The sequence below is a fragment of the Camelus dromedarius genome, chromosome 2, assembly GCF_036321535.1.
Source record: "Camelus dromedarius isolate mCamDro1 chromosome 2, mCamDro1.pat, whole genome shotgun sequence".
NCBI lineage: Eukaryota > Metazoa > Chordata > Mammalia > Artiodactyla > Camelidae > Camelus > Camelus dromedarius.
Window position 1 is genome coordinate 71,128,550 of NC_087437.1, and position 25,275 is coordinate 71,153,824.

Here is a 25,275-nt window from a genome sequence, read left to right on the forward strand (position 1 = left end):
AAAAAGTGATTTTCTTCCCCAATTTAAGACACAAATTGCATAGTAGACATATGTTAAGAGAGATTTAGTATACAAGATTCACCTTTTGCAAGAAGTTTTACAGCTTACAACTGTCCCATGGACTGAGCAAAACCACCTTCTATTCTCCTGGCCCCTTAAATCATTATGTTATGACTATACATGTCCCTTTAAAAAAGTTTTTCATTCTCAGAATTCCAATAAATTCTTACTAAGCCTTTATTTATACAGTCAAATGGTTGGACTAAAAGAGAAAAAGTAAATCCACACCTAAATGAACAAAAATGATGACTTCATCACTAGTTTGAACTTCTCATTGCTGCTTTTAAACAAAGTATTTTTGGTCAGAGTTTCTCATGATGGAGTTTGGAGAGGGCCAAATATAGGGAGAAGACTGGATGCTGAAAAGGAAATAAATCCAAGGGGAAAGAAGTGATGAGGGAAGGGGAAAGGGAGAGAGCCTCTCAGGACCTTGCGTTAGTGCCATAAAACAAGGATGTGCGGTACATGACCTCGTGATGTAACAAGCGTCCTAGATGAGAACAACGTCTTCATGCACTGTCACTTGCACTGTTTTTTCCTTAAGAAGCTACTGTCCCTCTGCTTCACTCCCCTTTCTCTTACATAGTCGGTGGGTCTGCCCAGCAGGGATATCATGAACACCCAGCTACAGCCAGGAGCACAAAGCTGCCCACGTTTCTCCCTGAGAACTATGGTCCCCAAGAATGGCAGCCCCAGGGACAGGAAGCTGGCAAGAGCAGAAAAGCCTCGGGGCCCCAAGAGTGGCACCTGTGGACCAAAGTCATAGTCTCCCTGACACATCTCTCTGGCTCAATTAGGTTACGTCAAAATCTTTTCAAATAAAACAGAAGTGTGCTAGAATATAAATTACCTAAATTCCTGACTTACCTGTGAGTGCTACTCAGAGGAGTTATGGAACTTGGAATACACGTGTAAATGCGGGAGGTCAGAACCATCTCACTGATTCTGTGGGTGGCAAAGAGGATCTGGGCCCCTTTCCAATGCCCTGAACACACCTTTCTGCCCCCCACCACCACCTCCCCACCACTCTCAGTGATTAGGACCATGATGTGGAAGGCAGGCCCACTGACACTGACTTATTTTACATAGACACTTACAGATGTTGGTAAAGCTTCCAAGCTTTAAAACCAGCAGCCAGAGAGATTTCCATTTCGGAGTTAAGTTTTATGAAAAATGCGTTCTCAGCTTATTTCCTGGAACACGGTGAGCTCTCCACCGGGCGGAGAGCTCGGAGAGGTGGTTCTGGCACAGTGCACGCACCTGGCAGTCCCCAAGCTCTCCTGCTACCAGCTGTGCATCGAAGGGAGGATCACTTAACCACAACGAGCTTTAGTTGCCTCCTGAGTTTGAACCCAACTGGTGATTCGCAAACCTTGGTGTGACGGGACAGAGGGGAGTTTGTTTATTTAAAAATGAAGATTCATGGGCCTCAGATCCAGAGACTCCCACTCAGTAGGTCTAGGGAAATCTCCATCTTTCATGAGCACCCCACTGCGGACCACACTTGGAGAAACGCTGCACTAAATGATTTGGAAGATCCCTTCCAGCACTCCCAATCCGTAAATTCGTCCTTTCTTAGGCAATCAACCTTAGGCAGCCTGACATTCCTTCGGCGTCTACCTACCCTTGGTAATGATGTACCAAAAGTGAGGGCGTGTCTGAGTCTGCGCCAGGCAGCCTAGGGAAGGCAGCAGAGTTGATTGGGTTGTTGTCCCTTCACTGGGGGAAACACTAACATCCTTGTCTCTGATGCCCAGGTGACAGGCGGAGTCTGGACTTTCAGCCGAGTTTGCTGCGATGTTTTTGTCACTCTGGATGTCATGATGTGTACAGCCAGCATCCTGAACCTCTGTGCCATCAGCATCGACAGGTAGGGCTGGGCTTCCCCTCCCAGCTTAGGAGGGGGTGCCTAGGTCAGGCGGTGAGGGAAGCCACCCGGGGAAGCTGCTCTTGCTGCATTCGACACACGGGCTTTGCCCCTGAGGGCACTGGGGTCACTGCCAAGCACAACTTACCACTGGGACATTGTCTTTCCTCTCTTTTTCTTTTCAACTATGGTCTGTAGGTGAGATGAAACTCCTGTCCCCCAAGTGAAATAACTATCATATAAGCTTCCCTTTCCCCCAGATCCCTAAAGAGGATCCTGGTTTTGCTTTTCCACTATCCTTGGGGCTTTTGTGATTCATAATTTTTTGTGCAGAGAAAGGGGGAAGGAGGACAAGGAGTTGAGGTGAGCTGACACGGTTGGGAGAAAATTCTCCTGTTGTCATTTTGTTTGTTTGTGGTAAAGGGAGGGAAGACAGAGATAGGGGACAGGAAATCTTGGGAGTCTTTGGGAGGAGGGCAAGGGGAGAGGAGCGGGTAGGGAAGAAGGGTCCTTTACTATTACTTACAGAAAGATATAAATGATATCTTCATATCTAGTTATTTACTTCCGTGATCTATTTATTACTTTCCTTCATAGAGTTGAAGAAAAACAAGTAAAGAATGATGTTTTTTAGAACTGCCTTTTGGTTGCTGGAGTGGGTTTCCATGATCTTTGACTTGACTCTATGTGTTTGTTCCACCAGTATAACATTGCTTTCTGTCCCTCAGCATGCCCTGCCCTGGCTCTGGGGCCCTGTGCTCCTCACTGCCCTCCTCCTTTTGTTTCCTCTCCTCTTTCCATGTCCCCTGCCAGTCTTAGATTTGCCATGGCTCCATGGACATCTCCAGGCCCCCTGCGTGCCTGGGGAAGGGAGGTCGCTTTCCAGCTATGGCCTCTGTTGCCAGTCAAGAGTCTCCGATCTTCCCTTCTCTGAGTCCCCGGCCACCTCTTCTCTTCTGACACTCTTTCTCCCAGGACTAGTATCCATCCACTCCATTGCTCTAACGGGTGACCCCACATAGGATCCGCCATTTATTGAGAATTTACCACTTTGTGCTAAGGCAAGTCAAAGCCTTCCTCATTCCATCTTCACGACAACTCTTAGGTACTTCCAGCTTCTTAGAATAATTAAGGAATCTGCCCAAAGTCACATAGCTAGTATGAAGCAGTGCCAGGATTTGAATTCATGTCTATCTGACTGTGAGTGAATAATTTAGGCTTTGTGCTAAGCCCTCTCAAATCTCCAGCTACACCTCTAATTTCTCCCCTGATTTCCAGACCACATCACTGCCTGGATATATCTCTGGCTCCATACAAGGCAAAATGTTAAAAACCAAACCTTCAAACCATCAAAGCACCAAACCAGCTGGACTTGGTTATCTCTTACTGGCAACGTCATTTTCCTGGAATCTTGGATTTTGTTTGACTCCTTTCTCTCCCTCATCTCCCACATCTTAGCAGTTAGTGCTTACAGAAGTTTTTTCTAAAAGTGCCCCATCTATCCTTTCTTACTGCACCTGCTTATTTTAGGTTCCTATGCCCTCTCACCCAGGCTTCTGCCACAGCCCCCTAACTGGCCCTTCAACCACTCTCAGAATTATTCCCCCAGAAGTAAAGGCCAAATGTCCACTGCCTTACTCTAACCCCTTCAGTGTCTCCTTGGTCCCTGGAATAAAAATTAAAGTTACCTTCACAGCCTAAGATTCAGAGCTGTCCACTCTATGGCCTCAGTCTACCTTTCCCATCTCATCTCTGTCTGGGTTGCTCTCCAGCCCTCTCACATTCCAACTCTTATCACACCGGCCTCCTTTTCTGTGAAGCCCTTCCAAATGTCCACAACGGAATTCAGTCACGCCTGAACTCTCCCCTGCTTCCTCTGTCATGGTGTTGCGGCATCTCCAGGCTGCCCTTTGCCAAGAGTCCTAATGCAGGTCCTCCTCACTTCCCCAAGTGTGACATTCATACGATCTAGCATTGTGCCCTCTGTATCAACAGCCCTAAATATCCTTGCGTGTGTGCAACCAAAGGGATTAGGATAGGTACCTGAAAACCCTATCCTAATGTGGCACTGCAAACCAACCAGTCAACTCGATGGCCTTTTGACCTACAGCATTTGATTGGCTATCACTGGACTTTCATTACTTGATCAGCTACCCTGAGAAGGAACATTAAATATGTGTCCATAATGTTGGAACTAAAACTGTTAAAGAATGTGTTTAAAAATAAAGGGACGTGGTTGCATAACGCTGCAAATATACCCCCAAAACACTGGTTTTTACACTTTAAATTGGATGAATTGTGTGGTGTGTGAACTATATCTTGATAAAGCTGTTCAAAAGCAAAGGGATCGCTAGGGATTTTATAATATTCTTAGCCCTCTGAGAACAGAACTCCTCTTATAATATCTATGTCTTTTGTGTGATTTCTGGACAATCAGTAGATAGTTTCAGGAATATATTATTTACAGAACTCGTGGACTACATCTGGTTTACTACATCATCACCTCCACCACCACAAGCTATGATGCTAGTCCTACTCCTCCTCACTTGTGAGGCTCCCTGATGTGCCCAGGACAGAGCTTTGAACAAAGAATATTAAACTGAATTCCATGGTCCCTGCCTGAAGGTAGTCAGGGTTTCTATCACAGTATGCATCTTCAGAAAGGACATGAGCGAGAGGAGAAGATCAGCTGTGGAGGAGGGAGGGAGGAACTGGATAAAGACAGCTTCTAGGAGACGCTCTGAACAGCCCCCTCCCAGCCTCCCAGTTCTGACCCTGCTCTCTGCCATCTTTGAGAATGTGCCTAGACACTCCACCCTCACACTTTCACACATGGCGGGCAGGCAGGGGAGACTGCAGGCTGCTCACTGCACTGGGCTGTGGGAACCGAGTTCGGCCAGGGCTCCACTGCCAGGCCTGGAGTGGATCAGGAGAGGGTGCCTTTCTGCAACTGGTCAGCCAGGAGAGGGCATCTTATTCTAACTTGCACAAGAGCACCATTCTGCTGGCAGCAGTCATGCTTAATAGTCACTTCTACTTGAACCATTTAAGACACAACCAACAAGAACAATCCTTGAACTGGCTTCTGTTCCATATGGGGAGAACCCCCAGAATGCACAGCACTCACCTACCTGAAGCCCGAGGAACAAGTCCTGCCTTAGACCCCAGTGGACAAGGATGCTTCCGTCTTGGCTTGCAGTCTATAGGAATCAATCCTCACCAAACTTCCAAATGGAGCCTCCTCCCTCTTCTAGGAAAGAAAATAGGCCTTGGAAAAGCTGTCTCCATTATCCTTCACAGCAGTTTGCAGTACACAGCATTAAATTCTGTTCATGGGATGCCAAATAGCTGGTCAATTCATTAAAAATGCAGTCACTCACGCAGACCTTTGGTCTTCACACAATGCTAGTCACCCGGCTGACAAACTTGACCAAATGGATTCAGCAGTTTTTGGTCATGAAGCCCTGATCTGTAATAACAGGGTAGTAAGAGATAGGAAAGAAAAGGAAATGATAAAAGGGGTTTTGAAAGCAAGTAATACTATTGTCATTAGATTCTCAGGCAGAGCTCTGGATGCTGGGATCAATGCCGCCTTTTCTTTTTTAAAAAGCAGAGTGGGTGAGGACAACCCCCCACGCTCCCCCCTTGGCTTCCTGCCTCCCAGTAGGCCAGCCCCCTCCCACCGCATCTGGGTCAGAACTAACTGGGGGAGAGGGCTGAGAAAGTGTCAGAGGAGGAGGACACCATGCGAGCAGTGAGAATTCGAGTCCTCCGCGAGGAGCCCAGGAATAATGCAACCAAATTCATTCACCAGGGAGTTCTTTAAGTGGCTCTCAAATGGCACCCATCACACAGGCAAGCCTCCGCGTCTTTGCAGCGAGCACAATAGGTACCAGATGAGTCACAGGCACCTTGGATTTTTCGTTTGCATCTAAATAAGCACTTTATATTTGCAAAGGGCTTTCCAGTCATTTGCAAAAAGCTTTCTCCTTCAACAATTCCATGAGGGGAGTCCACAGAACTAAAGCTTTATTGAGCCCCCTGTCTGACCAAATAAAAGGTGGTGAAAAGCAGCCCTCACAAAGCTCGGGGCTCATTAAACCCAGGCGGGGAGTTAGACTCAGGCCCTCCCACCCAGCCCAGCCTCCTTCCTCCCCCACTGCAGCTTCCTCTGAGGCGCCGTCAGCAGTTCCCCACACACACCTCCCTCCCGGGGACAGGGCTCCAGGTGGAGGCAGAATCCCGCGAGGATCCTGAGACCTTTAGCAGAGTGACAAGCGCGCAAACCCCAGTCATAGAACTAGGAATCAGAAGGAGCATTCGAGCTTAACTCATTCGTGCGGAAATGTTACATGCACACGTGGGGTCCTGCAGCCTCTTAGGTCTGGGATTAGAACCGGCGTCTTTTGACGCCCCTACCAGGATTCTGTTCCAACGAGCGGCCCTTCATTGGTGGAGGTGGGGATGGGACTCCGAGGGAGGGGCCTTGGCCATGCCGGCAGTCCACCTCTCTAGGTGCTATTTCCTGGGACTGTAAAATCAGGCACGTTTCCTTTGTCTGCAATGCCCTGGCTCCTCTGTGCTAATCCTAACTTGAGGAAGTCTAAAAGCAACCTCAGGAGCAATTGCTACCGTTTCTTCAGCATGTACTACGGGCCAGGCACCAAGAGCGTTTCACTTTTGCTAACCTTCCCAACACCGCAGCAAGGGAGGTGTATTAGCTGCATTTCGCAAGACTCTTGAGGCTAGACTGTGTAGGTAAGCTTGCCCAGGTCACACAGCTGGTAGGTGCAGGAGTAAGGGCACAGTCAGCCTCTTTCTACTCCAGCTCACTGCCTTTCTGAGGCACTTAGCCGTCCTCTGGGCCCCCTAGCTCTGAGCCACACTGCCTGGCTGGAAATCCTGGCTCTGCCACTGAATAGCAGTGTGACCTTGAGCAAGTCAGTTAACCTCTCTGGCCCTCAGTTCCCTTATCTGTTGAGTAGAGATAATAGCAAAAGTGTTGTTATGATTAAATGAGTTAATATTTGTAAAGCACTTCAAATAGTCGCCTGGCACATAGAAAGTGCTGTATACTTGTTTGTTTGATAAATAAATACATTTAATGTTTCCTGCTAATCAGGAATAAGGGGCAGACACCTCTAAACTCTCACTGGTATGAACAATCACAGATTTCTTGGGCTAGCACAATAATAATGTCAATAGTAGTAGTAATAATAATAATACTGTTTTTTTAATGTTTACTATGTACCAGGCATTGTGCTAAAAAAAAATCTTCACAGAGATCATCTCATTCAATATTCGTAACAGCCCTGTTGGGCAGAATCATCATCCCCATCGTGCACATGAAGAACCTGAGTCTCCCAGGAGTCAGATCTCTGGTCCACGGCCACACGGAATATAGGCGGCAGGCCAAGTGGGATTCAGACGCTAATCAGTCTGTTTCCAACGCCCATTGACTTACCCACTGTGCACACTGCCAGTGTGCGGGCCACTCCAGGAAGGACCCAGAAAGCTGGGAGCGCAAAGGGAGGGGGCCTGACGAGGGAGCGGCCGGGACGGCGCGCAATGCACGCGCGCTGGAGCGAGAAGAGAGGCGTGAGCGCACGCGGCCCACGCCCAGCCCTGCCCTCGCCTGAGGCCGGTCATGGGGAGGAGACCAGAGGCTGAGCGGTCCGCTTGAGTGGGAATTCAGGGTCCCTGCAGGGCTGCAGGAAGCTGGGGGTGCCGAGCTTTCCCTCCCAGCCTCCCCACCGGGCCTGGAGAGCCCGCAGGTGAGCAGTGAACTTCTCACCCCGCCGAGCTGGCGCCGTTCTTGCTGCATTCTGGTGCCCTCCGGTGGCCAATTGCGGAACAGCCTCGGTCTCAGCCCCTATGGCAAACTTCCTAGCGGGGGAAAAACCCTGGGAGCCGATTGAGGGGCCTCATGTATGCTAAAAGTTTAATCGTGTGTTTAAAATAAGGAGAAAAAAGATTAATGTAAATGTAATCTCATCTCTCACTTCTTACCCAAGTGAACAAGAACTTTTGATACAGGTTTTCCCTAATGCACTTTCTGGAACTTGTCTAATCGTAAGATGTACTTGCTTGTTAGAAATACACACTTCTGGAGTGGAACAAAATGCCCAAGGGCGTGGCCTTGAAATGTGTTTTTAACAGGACCCCCTAGGTAATTAATAGAATCAAGCTAATTGGAGAAGCTCCGTTCTGGGCAGCCGCGGGTGGTCTCAGAGTATAAACCACCCTTCAGCGCCACCTTTCCTGGAGACGCCCTTGTCCCCACAAGGCCTCAGAGACTTAACAGTGCCCTTTAGAGGGAGTGAGGCACCCAGAAGAGACCTAGCCTCCGGGGCTCTGCCACCACCTGCTGTGAGACCTTGGGGTCATCAGGTAACCTCTCTGTGGCTGATTCCTCCTTTATAAAATGGAGCCAATGCTCCCTATACTCACTGACTCATTGAATTAGTGGGAGCCTCCAAGCCTTTGCTGAACATTAAAGCAGATTCAGGGAAGTGCACAGCTCTCAATGATGGGCTTGGTGTCAGCTCGAAACGGCTGGTGAGAGATGACTGGCACAATTCTGGGAGCTTTTTGAGCCAGTTATTAAACCTGAGGTGTAACTTGAAATGGACAACGGTGGGAGTGTTGGTACCACAGAAGTTGACAAATGGTATAAATTAGGGCTTTTTTCACTTGGAGAGCCAGTTGTTAGCCATCAAGAAGCAGGCCACTGAAGGTATGGGATGGTCAGGTTCTTTTGCATCAAAGGCCATTATGCAAATGAAGGCCTGGGCCCAACTGCAGGTCTGAACAGGAGGAAGGGTCATACCTTTCCTTCCCGACCATCAACAGCTGTTTGGCCATGACAGCTGCAGGCTCAAGGCTCAGCCTCTCCTCCGAGGTACCTCGGGGATCACAGCTGAGGGCTAGGCTCTGGTCAGCATATTTGACTTGAAGCCCCAACTCACTGCCCCAGTAGAGTCTAAAGTCCTGGGGTGAGTGAGAGGCCCGGAAGAATGTCAGGTGCTACTTGCCCTGCTCCTTCATTGCCAAGTCAGGGCTTCAGGGGAGGAGTGGTAGTGTATGTGCACCAGGGGACGGGAACTGGATGCTCATGGGCTTCCCTTGGGGTTGGTAGTGGGATCTTCATTTGACCTTATTAAATAAGAACCTCTATTTCTCTCTTTTGAGAAAGAAGCCACCTCTGTCACCCATCAGGGTGCCAAGGGTAAGTTCCACAGAGTCTGCCTCCATCTCAGCCCTCCAGCTGTTCCTTTGGGAATACAAATGTTAACACATGAACTCTAAGGCCAGATGTTCAGATGTCAGACACAGAAAATTCAGGCAGCTGGCACATACAGGAGGGGCATCAGGGAGCAGTGCCCCACATGCTCCAGCCCAGGGTCTGTCCTTTCCTTCCTCAGCCTCAAGCCTTGAGGTGCACAAGAGGAGTTAAGGAGGCTCCTGCTCTGCATCTGGCCTCCAGGTTCCCTGGATGCTGAGAAGACATGAAAAATTGAGCATGCGTAGACCCAGCTGTACATATTAGCTCCTTTGAGCTGGCATAGGGTTAACATTGTTCTCTTATGGGGAAGGAGGCCTTCAGGATCCACGAGGCAGTCAGTCAACAGCTTCTTAAGACTTGCTTTGTGCAAAGACCTACATGGAATACCAAGGCTATAAGATGATTTGAGCCATCATGTAATTTAAATCATATCAGGGGCTATCTCTGCAGCCATGAGGCAAGTTCAGTAATGAGGCAAGACAACTGCATGCAGAAGGGAAACGTGATTGATTAGATAGGAGTGCTCTGCATTCAGAGTTAGAGGTCTCTGTAAGATGGAGAGGACTGGGCAAGTTACTGAAGAGCTGATGTGGGATGAAAGGAAGGAAGGAATGAGCTATCCAGGGAAGGAAAAGGGATAATGGATTGAACAAAGGCTGTTGAAGTTTCCCCATCACTTAGACAGTTTGGCTGCAGTTATAAGTAAGTGTCAGGGACCAACAGGAGGTCAGGTTGGCAAGGCAAGTTGAGGTCATGTTGGGAAAGGCTAAGAATTGACATTGTATTTGTCTTCTGTTGCTGTGTAACTAATGATCACAAATGCAGTGACAAACTGTATCCATTTTTTTACCTCACAGGTTAGAAATCTGTGCACAGTGTAGGTAGCTTCTCTGCTCAGGGTCTCTCGGGGCAAAAACGAGATGTAGGCTGACTTGGGTTTTCATCTTCCAAACTCATTCTGATTGTCAGTGGAATTCAGTTCCTGGCAGTTACAGGACTGAGGTCCCCACCTCCTTGGCTGTTGTCAACCAGGGGCCGTTCTCAGCTTCTATAGGCCTTTTGCAGTTCTCTGCCAAATGATCTTTTCCAAAACATGGCCATTTGCCCCTTCAACACCAGCAGGATTATTTCTCATGCTTTGAATCTCTCTGGATTAAAGAGGGCCCAGTCCCTTTTAAGGGCTTGCCTGATTAGGTCAAGCCCACCCAGGATAATCTCCCTTTTCTTTTCTTTTCTTTCTTTTTTTTTTTTTTTTTTTTTTGTTGTTGTTGTTGTTTTGGATATATAGTTCATTTTACAATGTTGCATTAGTTACCGATGTACAGCAGAGTATTTCAGTTATACATATATATTCGTTTTCATATTCTTTTTTATTTTAGGTTATTATAAGATACTGAATATAGTTCCCTGTGCTATACAGTAAGATCTTGTTGTTTATCTGTTTTATATATAGTAGTTTCTATCCACTAATCCCAAACTCCCAATTTATCCCTCCCCTCCTTTCCCCTTTGGTACCCATAAGTTTGTTTTCTATGTCTGTGAGTCTATTTCTGTTTTGTAAATTAGTTCATTTGTATCATTTTTTAGATTCTATGTTTAAGTGGTATTATATGGTATTTGTCTTTCTCTGTCTGACTTACTTTATTTAGTATGATAATCTCTAGGTCCATCTATGTTGCTACAAGTGGCACTATTTCATTCTTTTTTACGGTGGGTAGTATTCCATTGTGTATATTTGTACCACATCTTTCTGTTGATGGATGTTTCGGTTGCTGATAATCTCCTTTTTGATGAACTCCGTCTACTGCTATGTGATCTAACCACAGAGTTCCTCTAGCTCTACAGGGCATAAATTTGGGAGGCCATCTTAGAATCCTGCCCGTCTCCGTTAAGGGAGGGGAATAATGAAATCTATTTTGGGATCTGGCTGCAGGAGACCAGCCAGGGGGCTGTGGCCATCATACAGAACGGTGGTAGAAAAGAAATGCAGGGATAAATGGGGAAGACACCATAATGGGCACATTCACAGGACCTGCTATCCTTCTGTCCAAAATGCTCTTCTGCCTTAACTCATGTCTGGCGCCTTCTGGCCTCACTCATTCCTCTATCCACTTATGTTGCTTTGCTCCTTCTTACAGCCTCCCTTATCCTTAAACATGCCACCCAGCTTATTTCTTTCATAATACTCTTCATTTTATATTAACATGTTTTTCCCTCCACTCCACTCAGCTCCAAGCTCGATAAGGACAGAGGCAATGTCCCATTTGCACATCTCTATATTTCCAGAACAGAGCCTGATGTATAGTAAGAAGTCAATAAATACTGAATGAATGAAAGGTTAAAGGAATGGGTGATCAAATGACATGGAAGGGCCAAAGAAAAGTAAAAAAGCCTAAGTATTAGATGTGGATGTCTTGAAGAAAGGCAGGAAGTAAAGTCAGATTTAGAGATGTAAGGAATTACATCTGTTTCAGACAATTTCAGTTTGAGACAACCATGGAACAGTTGTTCAGGTAAGTCCAGTAAGCAGCTGGAAATGTATGTGAGGAGATACCACAGAAAAGACAAGATCCAATGAGAATAAGGAACCATGCTTTGACCAGGTAAAAGCCTGTGCTGTAGGCTGAATTTTGTGTCCCCTCAAAATCCTAACCCCCAGTGTGATGGGAGTAGGAGATGGGACCTATGGGTGGTGATTAGGGCTCCACTCTCATGAATGGGATTAGTCCCCTACTAAAAGAGACCCCAGAAAGCTCCCTCATCCCTCCCACCATGTGAAAACACAGCAAGAAGACAGCCGTCTACAAACCAAGCAGTGGGCTTTCGCCAGACACCAGATCTGCCGGCACGTTGCTCTGGGACTTCCCAGCCTCCTGGTCTGTGAAAAATAAGTATTTGTTGTTTAAGCCACCCAGTCTATGGTATTTTTGAAATAGCAGCCTGAACTGACTAAGACAGCATGAAAACTTGATTTTAAAATAAGCCTTCCTTAGATATTACTCATCTCTACTTACAAAATCTCTGCTACTTGGAATAGTTGTCACTATGAGGGTTAGAATTAATGTTACGGTACAAGCAGGGATAAACATCCTCTTTGGGCACAGTTCCATCATTATCTGAAAAACTGTGGGAGAAATTGAAGGCACCAAAACCATCCCCAGAGACTTCAGGGTCAAGGGTGTGTGAATACAAGGCTGGGATCTGCTGGGCTGTCAACCAGCACTGGGGAGAGAAGCTCTCCGACAGCCTCGTGTTGCTCTGCTAACCTTTTTATTCTTTCTTCCTTTCTCTGCTCACCTTTCCCAATGAGTTCGTCATCTGTCTTATCTCAATCTTTCTTCCATATTCACTCAAATATCCTCTCTCTACGTTTCTCCAACCAACTTATTTTTCTCCTGCCGCCCATATCAACCCGATTGTTTCTCCAGTGATCTCTTTCAGCCTGTCTTTTGAATCTCTCTCATCACGTCTATCCTCTCTCCCCTTCCTTTTCTAGGTACACTGCAGTGGTCATGCCAGTGCACTACCAACATGGCACAGGCCAGGGCTCCTGTCGGCGCGTGGCCCTCATGATCACAGCCGTCTGGGTACTGGCTTTTGCCGTGTCCTGCCCTCTCCTCTTTGGCTTCAACACTACAGGTAACAATGATGCCCCCACTTCCAACGCCTGCTTGAGTCACAGCACATCTGTGTGGCTGTGAGTGGTGCTCAGCGCTGAAATGTCTGGCCCCTGGTCAAGGCACTTTGTAATCAAATGAGGATGCTATAGACTGCAAGGCTTTGGCCTTTACTGATTATAAATAAAACAGAAAGCAAAGCCTCTTCAGTTAATGGCATAGGAATAAAGTTCTGCCCTAATTAATGAAACGTCTGACTTATTCCTATTTTGAAAGAAATGCCATTGTATTCATTTGAAGAAATGTACCAGTTAAAAAGCTATGCTATATGAATAATTCAGGTGAGGTTTTGCTAGTGAAAAAACAATAATTCATAATGGATTTACAATGCAAAATAACATCATAAAAGCCCTGGAGTGGGATATCCATTTCTAACTTTTTACTCAGTAAGAATCATTTCTAGCATAATAAATTCCTAAATTATTGCAAGATGTATTTTATATTTTTTAATATATGAAAGTTCTGGCCATGATACTTGGCACATAGTAAATCTTCTTTTGGATGGATGGATGGATGGATGGACGAACACATGGATGAACACTGTGTATACCTAGACGTCTGGGATTTTTAGCTATGACACTGATCCAGATTTGCACCTCATAAGGGTCAGTGCCTTCAGTGTCTGTTCCATGACCATGATCTTCCAACCTCAGGAATTTCATGTGTTGAATGAAAACTATTAGCACATACAGTAAAGTTGTAGGTGTTGACAATAAGCTCTGAGTGTTCACTGAGAACCAATGGACTCATGTTCTGGTGTTCATGTAGATTTCTTGTTCTGTCCGTTTGAAGTGGCTTGTTCATTTCCTATGTTCCAAGTTCATAAATTTCTAGTATATATGTACAAGTCACATAGCTGTGTACTTGTGTTTACACAGATATATTATATTGTAACACATTACGTATAAATACAGGCAAATCTTAACTTATAAATTGTCTTCAAAGAGGCATTTTCTGGACAATTATTTAGAAGTCAAAATCCATTTTGGAAGACAGAGGTTCTGGAGTCAGAAAAACCTAGATTCGAACTCCAGTTCCACCACTTAACAGCTGTGTCTCCCTTGAACAAGTTACTTGACTTCTGAGTTACACTTCCCTACTGCTACATGTGGAATGATAATACAGCGGGGCAGAAACCTGAGCAAAATCGAGTATGTAGATTCAGTCTATGTATTTAGTTAGGAAGTTTTCAACATTTATTTTTATATATGGCTTCCTGCAAATAAGTCCAGCAACTTCATCTCTAAAATTACATGTTTGAGGGGAGGGTATAGCTCGGTGGTAGAGTGGCTGCCTAGCATGCACGAGGTCCTGGGTTCGATCCCCAGTACCTCCATTTAAGTAAATAAATAAACCTGATTACCACCCCCCCAAAAAAAAATAATTTTAAAAAAAAGTGAAATTACATGTTTTTAACTCTTTATAATACTTGACATCTTACTGCATGTGTCATACAGCTTTACTTGTTACTGTTCAAGGTTGTAATCAAACCCTGTAAATCTTTATGTGATTGAGGGGACTTACTAATTGAATTTTGACTCTATATAATTTTCGTTTTAATCATTGACTTTAGAATCTAAGCCTACATAGGGTATAATTTCCCTCTGCCTCCTTCACAGAGCTTTTTTTACAATTAAGTGAGGATTAATTTGGGATAACACACATAGACGTGCCAAGCACATACCACCTGCTCAAGGTCAGACTTGTTTCTCTGCCACATTAGAGGTTAAGTAGCCAAGTTATCCAACAAATAGTTGCCTGGTTAACTCAAAGTGTCCCTAAAATATGCCATTATTGTCTTTGCATGACTCAGTGCCACTTACCATTACCACTCAGCAATGACACGTTATACACACAAACATGCGTGTGCATCACACCAATGCAACATTCTCAAACACCACTAGAGAGGCTGACTCTGGCACTAAAATGCCATTTTGATGACTCTAAATGGGCTTTTTGGGTTAGTCTGATAACTAAGCCACCTTCTATATCCTTGTTTCTGGAAGAAAATGCATTCTAAGTTAGAATTTGTAGTACAGGGCACTTACTACCACTGATAGACTGAGGCAGTCCTCACCCCGGCCAGCAGCAAACCCCCACCAACGTTCACTGGGCTGTGTGATTCCTCTTACTCATTCTTGGAGGCTGACGGGGGTGGCCTTACTCATGCTCACAGACACAGACATACACACATGCTGGTAACATTTAGTCTCAAAATCTGACGTTAGACAGGGTTCCCAGTTAATGTCAACATATAAAGTGAAGGAGAATGATGAACTACTTGCAGTGTTGTTGCCACCAGTGAGATCATTGTTCCAGAAACAAAATTCAGAAAAATCTTTCCAAAAGAATTTTCAAATAGAATTGAGAAGGCAAAAAAGGCTTGTGACTTAGCACATACAGGCTCACTTCTCTCTCATCTCTCTCTCCTTTACTTTTATTTTTTTATTTATTTTTTAATTTTTTAATTAAAAAATTTTTATTGAATTATAGTTGATTTACAATGTTGTGTTCATTTTTGGTGCATAGCAGTGATTTAGTTATACATATATACATATATGTATTCCTTTTCATATTCTTTTCCATTATAGGTTATTACAAGTTATTGAATATAGTCCCCTATGCTATACAGTAGGACCTTGTTGTTTATCTATTTTATGCATAGTAGTTAGTATCTGCAAATCCAGTACTTTTAGAGGCACTAACTAGATTAAGCTCTCCACTTATTCATATACTGTGTTAAAGTGTCAGGTCCATTGTAAAAAACCCGATAGATATTAGCTAGTGTTATTGTTGTTATTATTATGTATAAGAAAAGGTTCCTCTGCCTCCACATTTAACTATGCCCCTGCTCCAAGGACAATCTAAACAGTGGTAGCTCTGCTGGTGGTCAGAAAGGAGCCTGGTAGTCCCACCCTAGAATGCAGTTCAGGGAATTTGCGAGCAGGACTCGTGAGCCCAGTCCTGCTCTGCCTCAGTCCGACCTTCACAGCATAGCTTCATTATCTTGATGGATGTGGATTCCTCGAGCACCTCTTGCATCTGTAAGGAAGTTCCCTACTTCATTCGAAAGCCCAATATAAATGACTTCTCTCAGCCATTTTTTTCCTACTCCCTTCATGAAAAGTAGAGGAGGAAAGGGCAGGATTCTGCCAACAACACCAGTGGCTGGATGTTCACTAAGTGCGACACAAAACAGAACTTCCTGGCATAGCTCTTCTCTTTATGAAATGGGCTGCCAGGGGGATTGTGAATTGTCAGAGCACATGAGGCAGAGCAAAGTTGAACTTCAGTTTCTTCCAACTTGGAATCACTCTTATTGTCTAAGAAAAGAGTGACATGCCTTTCTGGGCGCACACACAGAAGGCAGGATCTTGGGTCACAGAGAGTTCCAAGGCCTTGGGGTCTGGCTGACCCATGTTGCCCCCACTCCCAGCAGAGGCCCAGCCATCAGGAGCCAAATATCACATCAAGAGCCCCTCATGGCAGCGGAGGATGGAGTGGTAATACTAGAGGAAACCCTAAAGGTCACTGACCCTTTCATTTCACAGATAAGAAAAATAACTAGTATTTAAATTTCTGCTAAATCAGACTCACAGACATAGTAAACAAACATGGTTACTGGGGGAAAGGAGGTAGGAAGGGATAAATTGAGAGTTCGAGATTTGCAGATACTAACTACTATATGTAAAATAGATATAAAACAGTTTTTTTCTGTATAGCTCAGGGAACCATATTCAATACCTACAATAAAAAAGAATATGAAAACAAATATATGTATGTATATGCATGACTGAAACATTCTGCTGTACACCAGAAATTGACACATTGTAACTGACTATACTTCAATAAAAAAATTTAAAAATAAAAATTTCTGCTAAATCAGGTAGCTATTGTGTTATTAAAAATTCCAGAATGGATAAGCAATAGCTGGTGACGAGGGTTTAAGAAACTTTCAAGGACAGGAAAACTTAAAGTCTTATCAACTGCCTTAATTTTCCTTGGAAACAAGGAAACAGAGGATGGCTTTTTAGATTTTAGCAACAGAACGCCTCACCTGGCTTTCAGAACACTGGAGCTGGGTGTGGTGGGGCTTGGTTGAGAAGCACAAAGTTAAAAGGCTTATTGTAAAATCAAATTCATCAGGATCTCCTATCTTGGAAACAAGTTGAGGACAAATCCTTCAAAGAGCCAGAAGTTCATGAATCTCTCAAGTTAACTTGCTTGTGGCCTTGCCGTTCACGTCACTGCAGGACCTGAGTTCCTAGGCTAGCCCACAAAAGATATTTGGTGTTTTACCACCCAGCACAGTGCCTGGAATACAGCAGGTACTCTGTAAGCGTGTGTTGAATGAGTACGTGGATGGGTCCTCGTCATCATTTTTTCCTCCTTAACTGCTGTGATTCACTGGGACAAACATCCCAATCTCAGAGAATGGGGAGTCCCCCTACCGGCCTTCCCCATTATCAGCTAGTGACTGCTTAACTAAATGCTCATCTGTACACTTGGCTCATTTATTCATCTTTCATATATTCATTCAATGACCATGGTGCTGACAGCACTGTGCTGTTTCAGTTAAATAATTAGGACCAGGTACCTCATCTCCTGGAGAAGCATAGCTCCTGGGTGCCTCACTGCCCTTGCCACTTCCCTGGGGAATCAGCAGAGAGAAGCTTTCAGAATTGCCATGTGTGGTGCTTCACTCTGCCCTGCCCGCAGGACACACACCCAGGCCAGGCCAGGTCACTGAAGATTGGGGCAGGGCCCCACTCACTGCCCAGTGTCACTCCGCCTACTGACAAGCCTCATGGGATGCACAGGAGAGGCTGCAAAACTCAGTCTAAGGACAAGCAGCAGTTTTTTATGTAGGGGAGGAAGGAAGGGATGACAGCGCGGGTTCAGTGATTGTATATCGAGGGCCTTCCTTTGATCAGCGATCCCAAAATAGCTCTGTGTTCTCTCTTCACTTTCCGTTTTTCAGACATATGCTTTCAATATTTTTAATGGAAAAATAAATACTGGCACATGATAAAACATAAGGTGTAATGAGATATATATATATATATATATATATATATATATATATATATATATATATATATATATACCCTTACATGTAGATTACCAGTTCCCCTGTCTCCCTCCCTAAAAGTAAACACCAATATTCTTAAAAGATAACACTTGAAACAAGTACATACACACACTCATGCAGCACACCTGTGAGTGTGTGTGTGTGTGTGTGTGTCGATTTTTACACAGATGGAAGCATGCTATACCTACTTTTGCTCCTGTTTTTTTTAAAGTAGTAGTTAGTGTGTAAAATATAGAGTTCAGAAGAAAAGGCTCCAGGGACCTCCTCAGGAAGAGTGGCAGGAGCATTTCAGGACATAAAGCAAGGACAAGGACACAACTCAATTCACATTGTCCACGATGACAATATGTTCACTGGCTCTTTTCCCATCGCACTCCTGAGCATAACTGGGATTCTCTGAAAAATAGAATTGCCTACATTCAGCCACCACCTGCCCCACAATTGGGATTCACAATTGGAGACCTGGCATTCTCAGCAAAGAAGTCTTTCTCCTTTCTTTCATTGCATTCACCCATCCTTTGATGCCTCCACACCAGCAGGCCCTTTACTGGGAGCTCCAGCCCTCCAGGGAGCCTCTGGTCAGCTGCTCTGTGGCCCTCCACCCAGCGCCCCAGGCCACGTTCCTCTGTGACACTTAGCACAGTATGCGGAAGGGATCATCTGTCTGTCTAGACCGTGAGCTCCTTCAAGGGCGGACACCATATCTTATTCATCTTTGCAGCCCCAGTGTAGAGCAGTGTCTGGCATATAATCACTGGTAAATTTTCTTTTTAAGTGACCTGTGAGCAGCACAATGATGAATGAGACCTCGTATCCTCAGCAAGTTGACATTGTAGGTGTCTGAGACTGTCCCCTACCCCCACCCTCACAACTTAAACACACAAAAGTGGCAAAAGTAAAGGGCTGTGGGACATAAAGGAAGTGAGAGTTGCTTCTGACTGAGAAACTCAAGCAAGGAAGCCTCCATGGAGGAGGCAGCACATAACCTGGGACATGAAGATGGGGTAGATGGGACCGGCCCCCAGTGCTTCTCAATGCTCCATGTAGATTAGGCGGTGGAGACGCCATGTTTTGTGCTCCCTGCTGAGGTCCCTACTTGGCCGACGGCTTTGCTTTCTCCCCTTCTCTCACTCACAGGGGACCCCAGCGTCTGCTCCATCTCCAACCCTGACTTTGTCCTCTACTCGTCAGTGGTGTCCTTCTACTTGCCCTTTGGAGTGACTGTCCTCGTCTATGCCAGGATCTATGTGGTGTTGAGACAGAGGAGACGGAAACGGATCCTCACTCGACAGAACAGTCAGTGCCTCAGTGTCAGGCCTGGCTTCCCCCAGCAGGTAAGCACCCTGGAGGGGCAGGAGGAAGACAGCACCCAGCCCCAGGCCTCCCCGACTTGTGTCCAGCAGTGCATGTCCTTGCCTGTACTGCTACACTGGGGACACACGTTTGACACCCACCTTTTAATCTGCAGGCATTGGCTGTGCTTTAGAAGTAGGAAATCCAATCTCAAAAGTGCGTTGATAGTCTTGCCTAGAGCACACTTTACTTGGTAAATTGATAGGATAGTTTCTGGGCTTGTTCTACTTCCCTCCAAAGTCTTCCATGGCCCCCAAATGGCCCGCAGTTCAGATGTCACACAGGTATGAAGTTTTAGTGCTGCAGCTTTACCATTCACTGCTGGTGGGTTCCCAGAAATGGCTTTTTGGCCAGACCATTCATATCAAGAATCACTGGGTATCCACTGAAACTTCTTTTCCTTACTCTGCCTCTGTGCCAAAACCCTAACCAGCTGGTGGGATGGGGTGCTGATGACAGATTTTATTAGATCTTTCGAGACTCTGAAAAGGAAGGTCGTGGAAATCTTCCAATTGCTTGGGTTGTAAATTCTGCTTATTCCCGTGCCTGGCAAACACTTTAAGATGTACTTGAAGCATGAATGGATGATTGCCAATCACTTGAAATTTGCTAGGAAAGAAACAGAAGGAATATTATACAGCTTGGAATCCTAGACAAACAAATAAAACACACCTCCAGCCAAGGTTAATGAGCAGCCTAAAACTGAATGGGATGTTTGCCAAATGTGAGATGAAGACAATTAAGCAGCTAAATATTAAATTCTGGTGAGGTTATGAGATAATAGAAGTCAATATGTTCAAGGGCTTCATAGACAGAGTAAAAACTGAGTTTGATCTTGAAGGCAGGTCCAAATTGGATGTCTTGATCAACCTATGATGACTTGAGTCAGAGTCAGTGTCTTAAACTCAAATCCCAAGGCTTGTGTAGAATAAGAATATTGGTCCCCCTGAAACAGGAGGTCAGGACCCAAAGCTGAGGATATGAATATATTGTATTCAAAGCATTGTCATCTGAATGACCCAACTACGTAGAGCTTAACCCACAACTGTTTCCCATTCAACCCACCCTAGTCCTCCTGTCTGCGGCTGCACCCCATTCGGCAGTTTTCAATAAGGGCCAGATTTCCATCAGATGCCACAGGGAAAATGGTAAGTAAGCCATACCTCTGATTGTAGGAAAAGATTAAGAGATCTTTTCTCAAGACATTGGCTTGACTTGATTTCACTTCTACCCTCAAATGGAATCTATCCCCAGTCCCACAGTTGTATCTATACTAAACAACAGATCTGAGATCCTATCTGATTTGAGCTTCAGAATAGGAACTATCTAATGATATTCAGAAAGCACATGACTATTGGCTGGATCCCGATGATTGGAGCCAATGACTCTTGGATGTATGTGTTATAAAGATACCACCCAGAACCACCTGCATTAGAGGGAACAGGGAGCGCATCATGGTAACAGGTATGCGCAGAGCCAAGGGAGGTTAATGGGAGACTTTTAAGTGCCTATTTGCCACTAAGTGTGGGAAAAGCCAAGACAATTTCATGATCTGTGACTCTTGTTCTTCCAATTCAAGCCAGCCCTGCCTCCCCAAGCAAGCCATGTGTGGAGTGGGGCCTGAAGGTGTTAAATAAAAGACCAGTATTCTTCTCCCTGAACACCACAGCCAAGTAAATATTAGGAATGAAACTTCAAAAGCCCATAATGATGAAGGTCTGAGCCTTGTCTAATCTCTGTATAATTAATTAACCACTCTTACACAGGCCTCATGTAGCAGTTACAGATTCCTGCTGTAAATGATTTTTTTTAATGGATAATAGCTTTAAAGTTGCCTATGGCAAATTCAAGTTCTGAGAAGGCTCCAAGGACAAAAGAAGGAAGAGTGGTGACCACAATGAGATTAGAGAACCAAGAAGCTGGCACTGCCCGGTGTGTGGAGAATTAGGTTCTGTCCTGCCATCTGGGAGTGGAGGGCTCCGCCAGCCAGATCCAAAGGAACCCAGTGTTTTTCATGTCAGTCATGGAGGTCGTGATAAAAGTTTGCAGAGAGAGCCGAAAAATACACTCACTAATACACAGTTTTGAAAGAATCACTTTCCTTCTATAGGAATGAATTTCCAAATCTGAGAAATGGGGACAAGCTGTACTAGATCAGAGTTCTCAAACCTGAGATTTCCTAAGTACTCTCAGAACTGTGTCCCCAGTCCTTTAGTTTCAGATATAATGCATTTGAAGTTAAATATTGTCACTTTTAGAAGATCACTAGACACCAGCTCAATCATAAATATAATCTTGGTTACAATGGTCATTCAGGTAAGACACAATATACTTATATTAGTTATTAGAAAATCCCATCAAAACGAAAAACAAATTTAAAAAAAAAATGTTATGATAAAATCCCTACAAATACCTCTGTGGAGCAGTTTTTAAAACATTAAATCATCTTGAAGGCCACTTGCATTCATTTATTCATTCATTTATTCAGCAATATTTCTGAGTGTGTACTGTGTACTTGGCCCTCTGTAAGTGGAAAACTATGGTTCCTTGAACTAAAGAGAGACTAATGAGGGTTTTGGTTGCTGACACTGACTAACTTATGCAAAAAGGGAATTTACTGGGAGGATATCAAGGCGCTCAGACTCAGTGAGAAGGCTGAAGGACAGCTTCAGAAGATGCTGTTCACACCCAGGGAAGACTCTGCGTAGAATACCTGGGACGCTGGACACTGACTGTCACCACTGCTCAGTGAATTCTGAAGTCTCCCTGCTTCCTGTGCTCCAGTTCATGGTCGTAGGTGCAAGTCTCCAACTGGCTGGGCTTGGTTCATGTACCAGAGTTCTAGCTGCCCGGTGGGGAGGTCGCGGAGAGCGAGTATCTGGCTTTTATGGCTTCAGTAAGGGTGCTGGGGAATCCTACCTTCTACCCAAGATTGACACAGCATCTGACTCTTCAAACACGGGATGAAGTTCAGAGGCTGAGCACACATGCATCCTCCCAAAACACCGGAAACAGCCGCATGTCTTCAGTTTCTACTCTCAGTCTACTCATCCCAATCCACTTATTTTCATTTCTTTTTTGTTTTACAAATGAGGCTCAGGGACATTAATTAAATGTCTCTGTTAATTGAAAGTTAATTAAACTTCCCCAAGGATGTGTCCACTAAGTAGGAAGCTGAGACCAAAATCCTATTTTTTTATATTTTTTATTATTGAAAATTTCAAAAATAAAAAAGTAGAAAGATAAATATAACTAATCCTTCAATAGCCATCAGCCAGCTTCAGCAATTGTCAACTCATGGCCCATCTTACTTCAACTGACACTCCCACCTATGTCACACACCCCTATTGGATTGTTATAAAGCAGATCTCAAACATAACATTTCAACCAAAAATATTTCTGTAAAACCCTCTAAAGAATATAGGCTCTTTTATAAAAACACTTAACCACAAGATATCACACACACACACAAAAATATTAACAATTCCCTAGTATCACTGAATATCCAATGTTCAGATTTCCCCAATTGTCTTGTAAATTTTTTATAGTTGGTTTATTTGAACCAAATTTAAAAAGGACCCACCCTTTGCACCTGGTAAATGGTGGTGGTGTTGTCATTGCAACTCACTTGTTGAAGAAGCTGAGTAATTTGTTTTGTAGTTTTCCACATTCAGATTTTTCTGTTTATATCCCAGGGGTGTCATTTAATATGTTCCTCCGTCTACCCAGGTCATTCCAAATCAAAAAGGCCAGGCTATAATTCTGTGCTACCCTCCCCAAGGGATTGTTGTGATTCTCAAATGTTCTATATGTGGTAGACACTTTTTAGCTGTAAAGACAGAAGCAGATTTTTTTCACCTTAACTTCCCATGAGCCCACCACTCTCAGATGTACTGTCGGTAGGTTTCACACAATGATGTTTTTTTCTTCCTTCTTTGTATTCTGTTTCCCTTTCAGGAACAGTCAGAAGACAAACAATATCCCCAGAAATGTCAGGACTCTCTCTTGTTACATCTGCAGCCCCTCTCCCCTGGCCGGACACACATGGAGCTGAAACGTTACTACAGCATCTGCCAAGATACTGCCTTGGGAAGACCAGGCTTCCAAGAAGGGGAAGGAGAGTTGAAAAGGGAGGGGAGGACTCGGAACTCCCTCAGCCCCACCATGGCACCCAAGCTCAGCTTAGAGGTTCGAAAACTCAGTAACGGCAGGTTGTCGACATCCCTGAAGCTGGGGCCCTTGCAACCTCGGGGAATGCCACTTCGGGAGAAGAAGGCCACCCAGATGCTGGTCATCGTACTCGGTGAGTTTGAGTCAGGTGAAGTTGGGATGGGTTGGATTTTGATGGGTTAGACTGAGTTTAGTGGAGCTGGCAGAGGATACTAAGGTAACCATTTTTGACAGAAATTGGAAATCCAATGATTGTACTTAATGATAAATGTTTATAATATAAATGAAAGGAGTTTGTGTGTAAATGTTAACTCTGATGGAAATTCAAAAGACCTAAACTGAAATTTATGAAACCAAACATATCACCTAATTGAGCTGTAGATTTTGTGTATCACTTGGAATTATAATGAATAAATCAAACAATAAATAATGATTCAATAGAAGTGTCTGGCACATATTGGATATTTACTAAATGCTTACCTATTTTCAAATATAAAGTGAAAAAACAGAGATACAAAAAACTACTGTCATATGGCATTATAACATCGAGATTATTTTAAATACAGAGGAAAAAAGACTGAAAATTAATTCACTAAGATGTCAAAGTGATTGATTGTCTTTGGGTGGTGGGTGATTATTTTGCTTTTCTCTATTTTTCCACATTTACCAAGTTTTCCATAATGTATAAAATCAGTGCTAGTTTTTATAGTAGAAAAATATCAACTTTAAATAAAGAAACGAAAAATTGGAAGGTCACAGGTACCATGGAGTTAGTGAAGGCAGTTCACTGACTTTCATTGTCACTGCTCATTGTCACTGAAGAGCTGCAAACTTCTCCTATCTCAGGGACTTCTCACATCTAGGGAGCCCCTATGTTAATCTCAGCAGACCTAACTGTGTCAATTGTGCCTTTAAGGTCTGCTTCTCTATCCCGTGAGCGCCTAGGCTTATGTCATGTACGGACAGACATTAAATAAATATTTGAATTGAACTGAGAAGTAGAAAAAAACTAGTAAAGAACTATCTAGAGATCAAACTAGAAAATTGATTTAGGAGCAAAGGCCTGGGAAGAGTCAAAGACGTTAGCATGTAGTTTTCTCATCCAAAAAAAAAAGTTACTAATCACACCTACTTCATAGAGTTGGTGTGAAAATTAAAAGGGTATTAAAACTTCCAGCATAGTGGCTGCCACAAAGGAGACAGCTGTGACTCATTTTTATGTTACAACAGAGGGAGTAAGCAAACCCCTTACCCAGTTTTTCTTGTCCTTTGCAACGTAGGGACCTTCATTGTCTGCTGGCTGCCTTTCTTCTTGACCCACGTTCTCAATACCCATTGCCAAGCATGCCACGTGTCCCCGGAGCTTTACAGTGCCACAACGTGGCTGGGCTACGTGAACAGCGCCCTCAACCCCGTGATCTATACCACCTTCAATGTCGAGTTCCGCAAAGCCTTCCTCAAGATCCTGTCTTGCTGAAGGAGGAGAGGACAGAACACTCCCTGTGCCCACCTCTCGCTGCCAGGCCACTGAGCCACTGCCAGGGCCTGCTCAGAACGACTATGCAATGTCCTCTGGCATGTGGCAGCGAGAAGATTCCTGGAGCCAGGACATCCCTGAGTGGCAGGTGTAACCAACCGCGTCCTCCAGAACAGAATGGCTTACCTTCCCAGCTCAACTCTGAATGTCATCCTGGCAATCTTCAAGTGGTTGGGGGGCCCCTGAGTGATAAGCAATAATTCAGAGAGAAGCTGATAGAACACGACTCCACAC

The 25,275-nt window shown here is 44.5% G+C and overlaps 1 protein-coding gene across 2 annotated transcripts in view; it reads left to right on the top strand.

Annotated features, from left to right (window-relative positions):
* The window catches only part of DRD3 (dopamine receptor D3), a 40,233-nt gene extending 15,210 nt beyond the window's left edge, over positions 1–25,023 (top strand). Inside the window, exons 3-8 of one of the 2 annotated variants that reach the window (XM_010985032.3) lie at positions 1,818–1,930; positions 12,709–12,851; positions 19,119–19,315; positions 20,405–20,482; positions 23,292–23,637; positions 24,785–25,023. In XM_010985032.3, the coding sequence (XP_010983334.1) occupies positions 1,818–1,930; positions 12,709–12,851; positions 19,119–19,315; positions 20,405–20,482; positions 23,292–23,637; positions 24,785–24,981 (1,074 nt within the window). In that variant the 3' untranslated portion in view covers positions 24,982–25,023. The remainder of the gene's footprint in view (positions 1–1,817; positions 1,931–12,708; positions 12,852–19,118; positions 19,316–20,404; positions 20,483–23,291; positions 23,638–24,784) is intronic. The other variant, XM_010985034.3, reaches the window with a different exon arrangement.
* Positions 25,024–25,275: the final 252 nt, after the last annotated feature.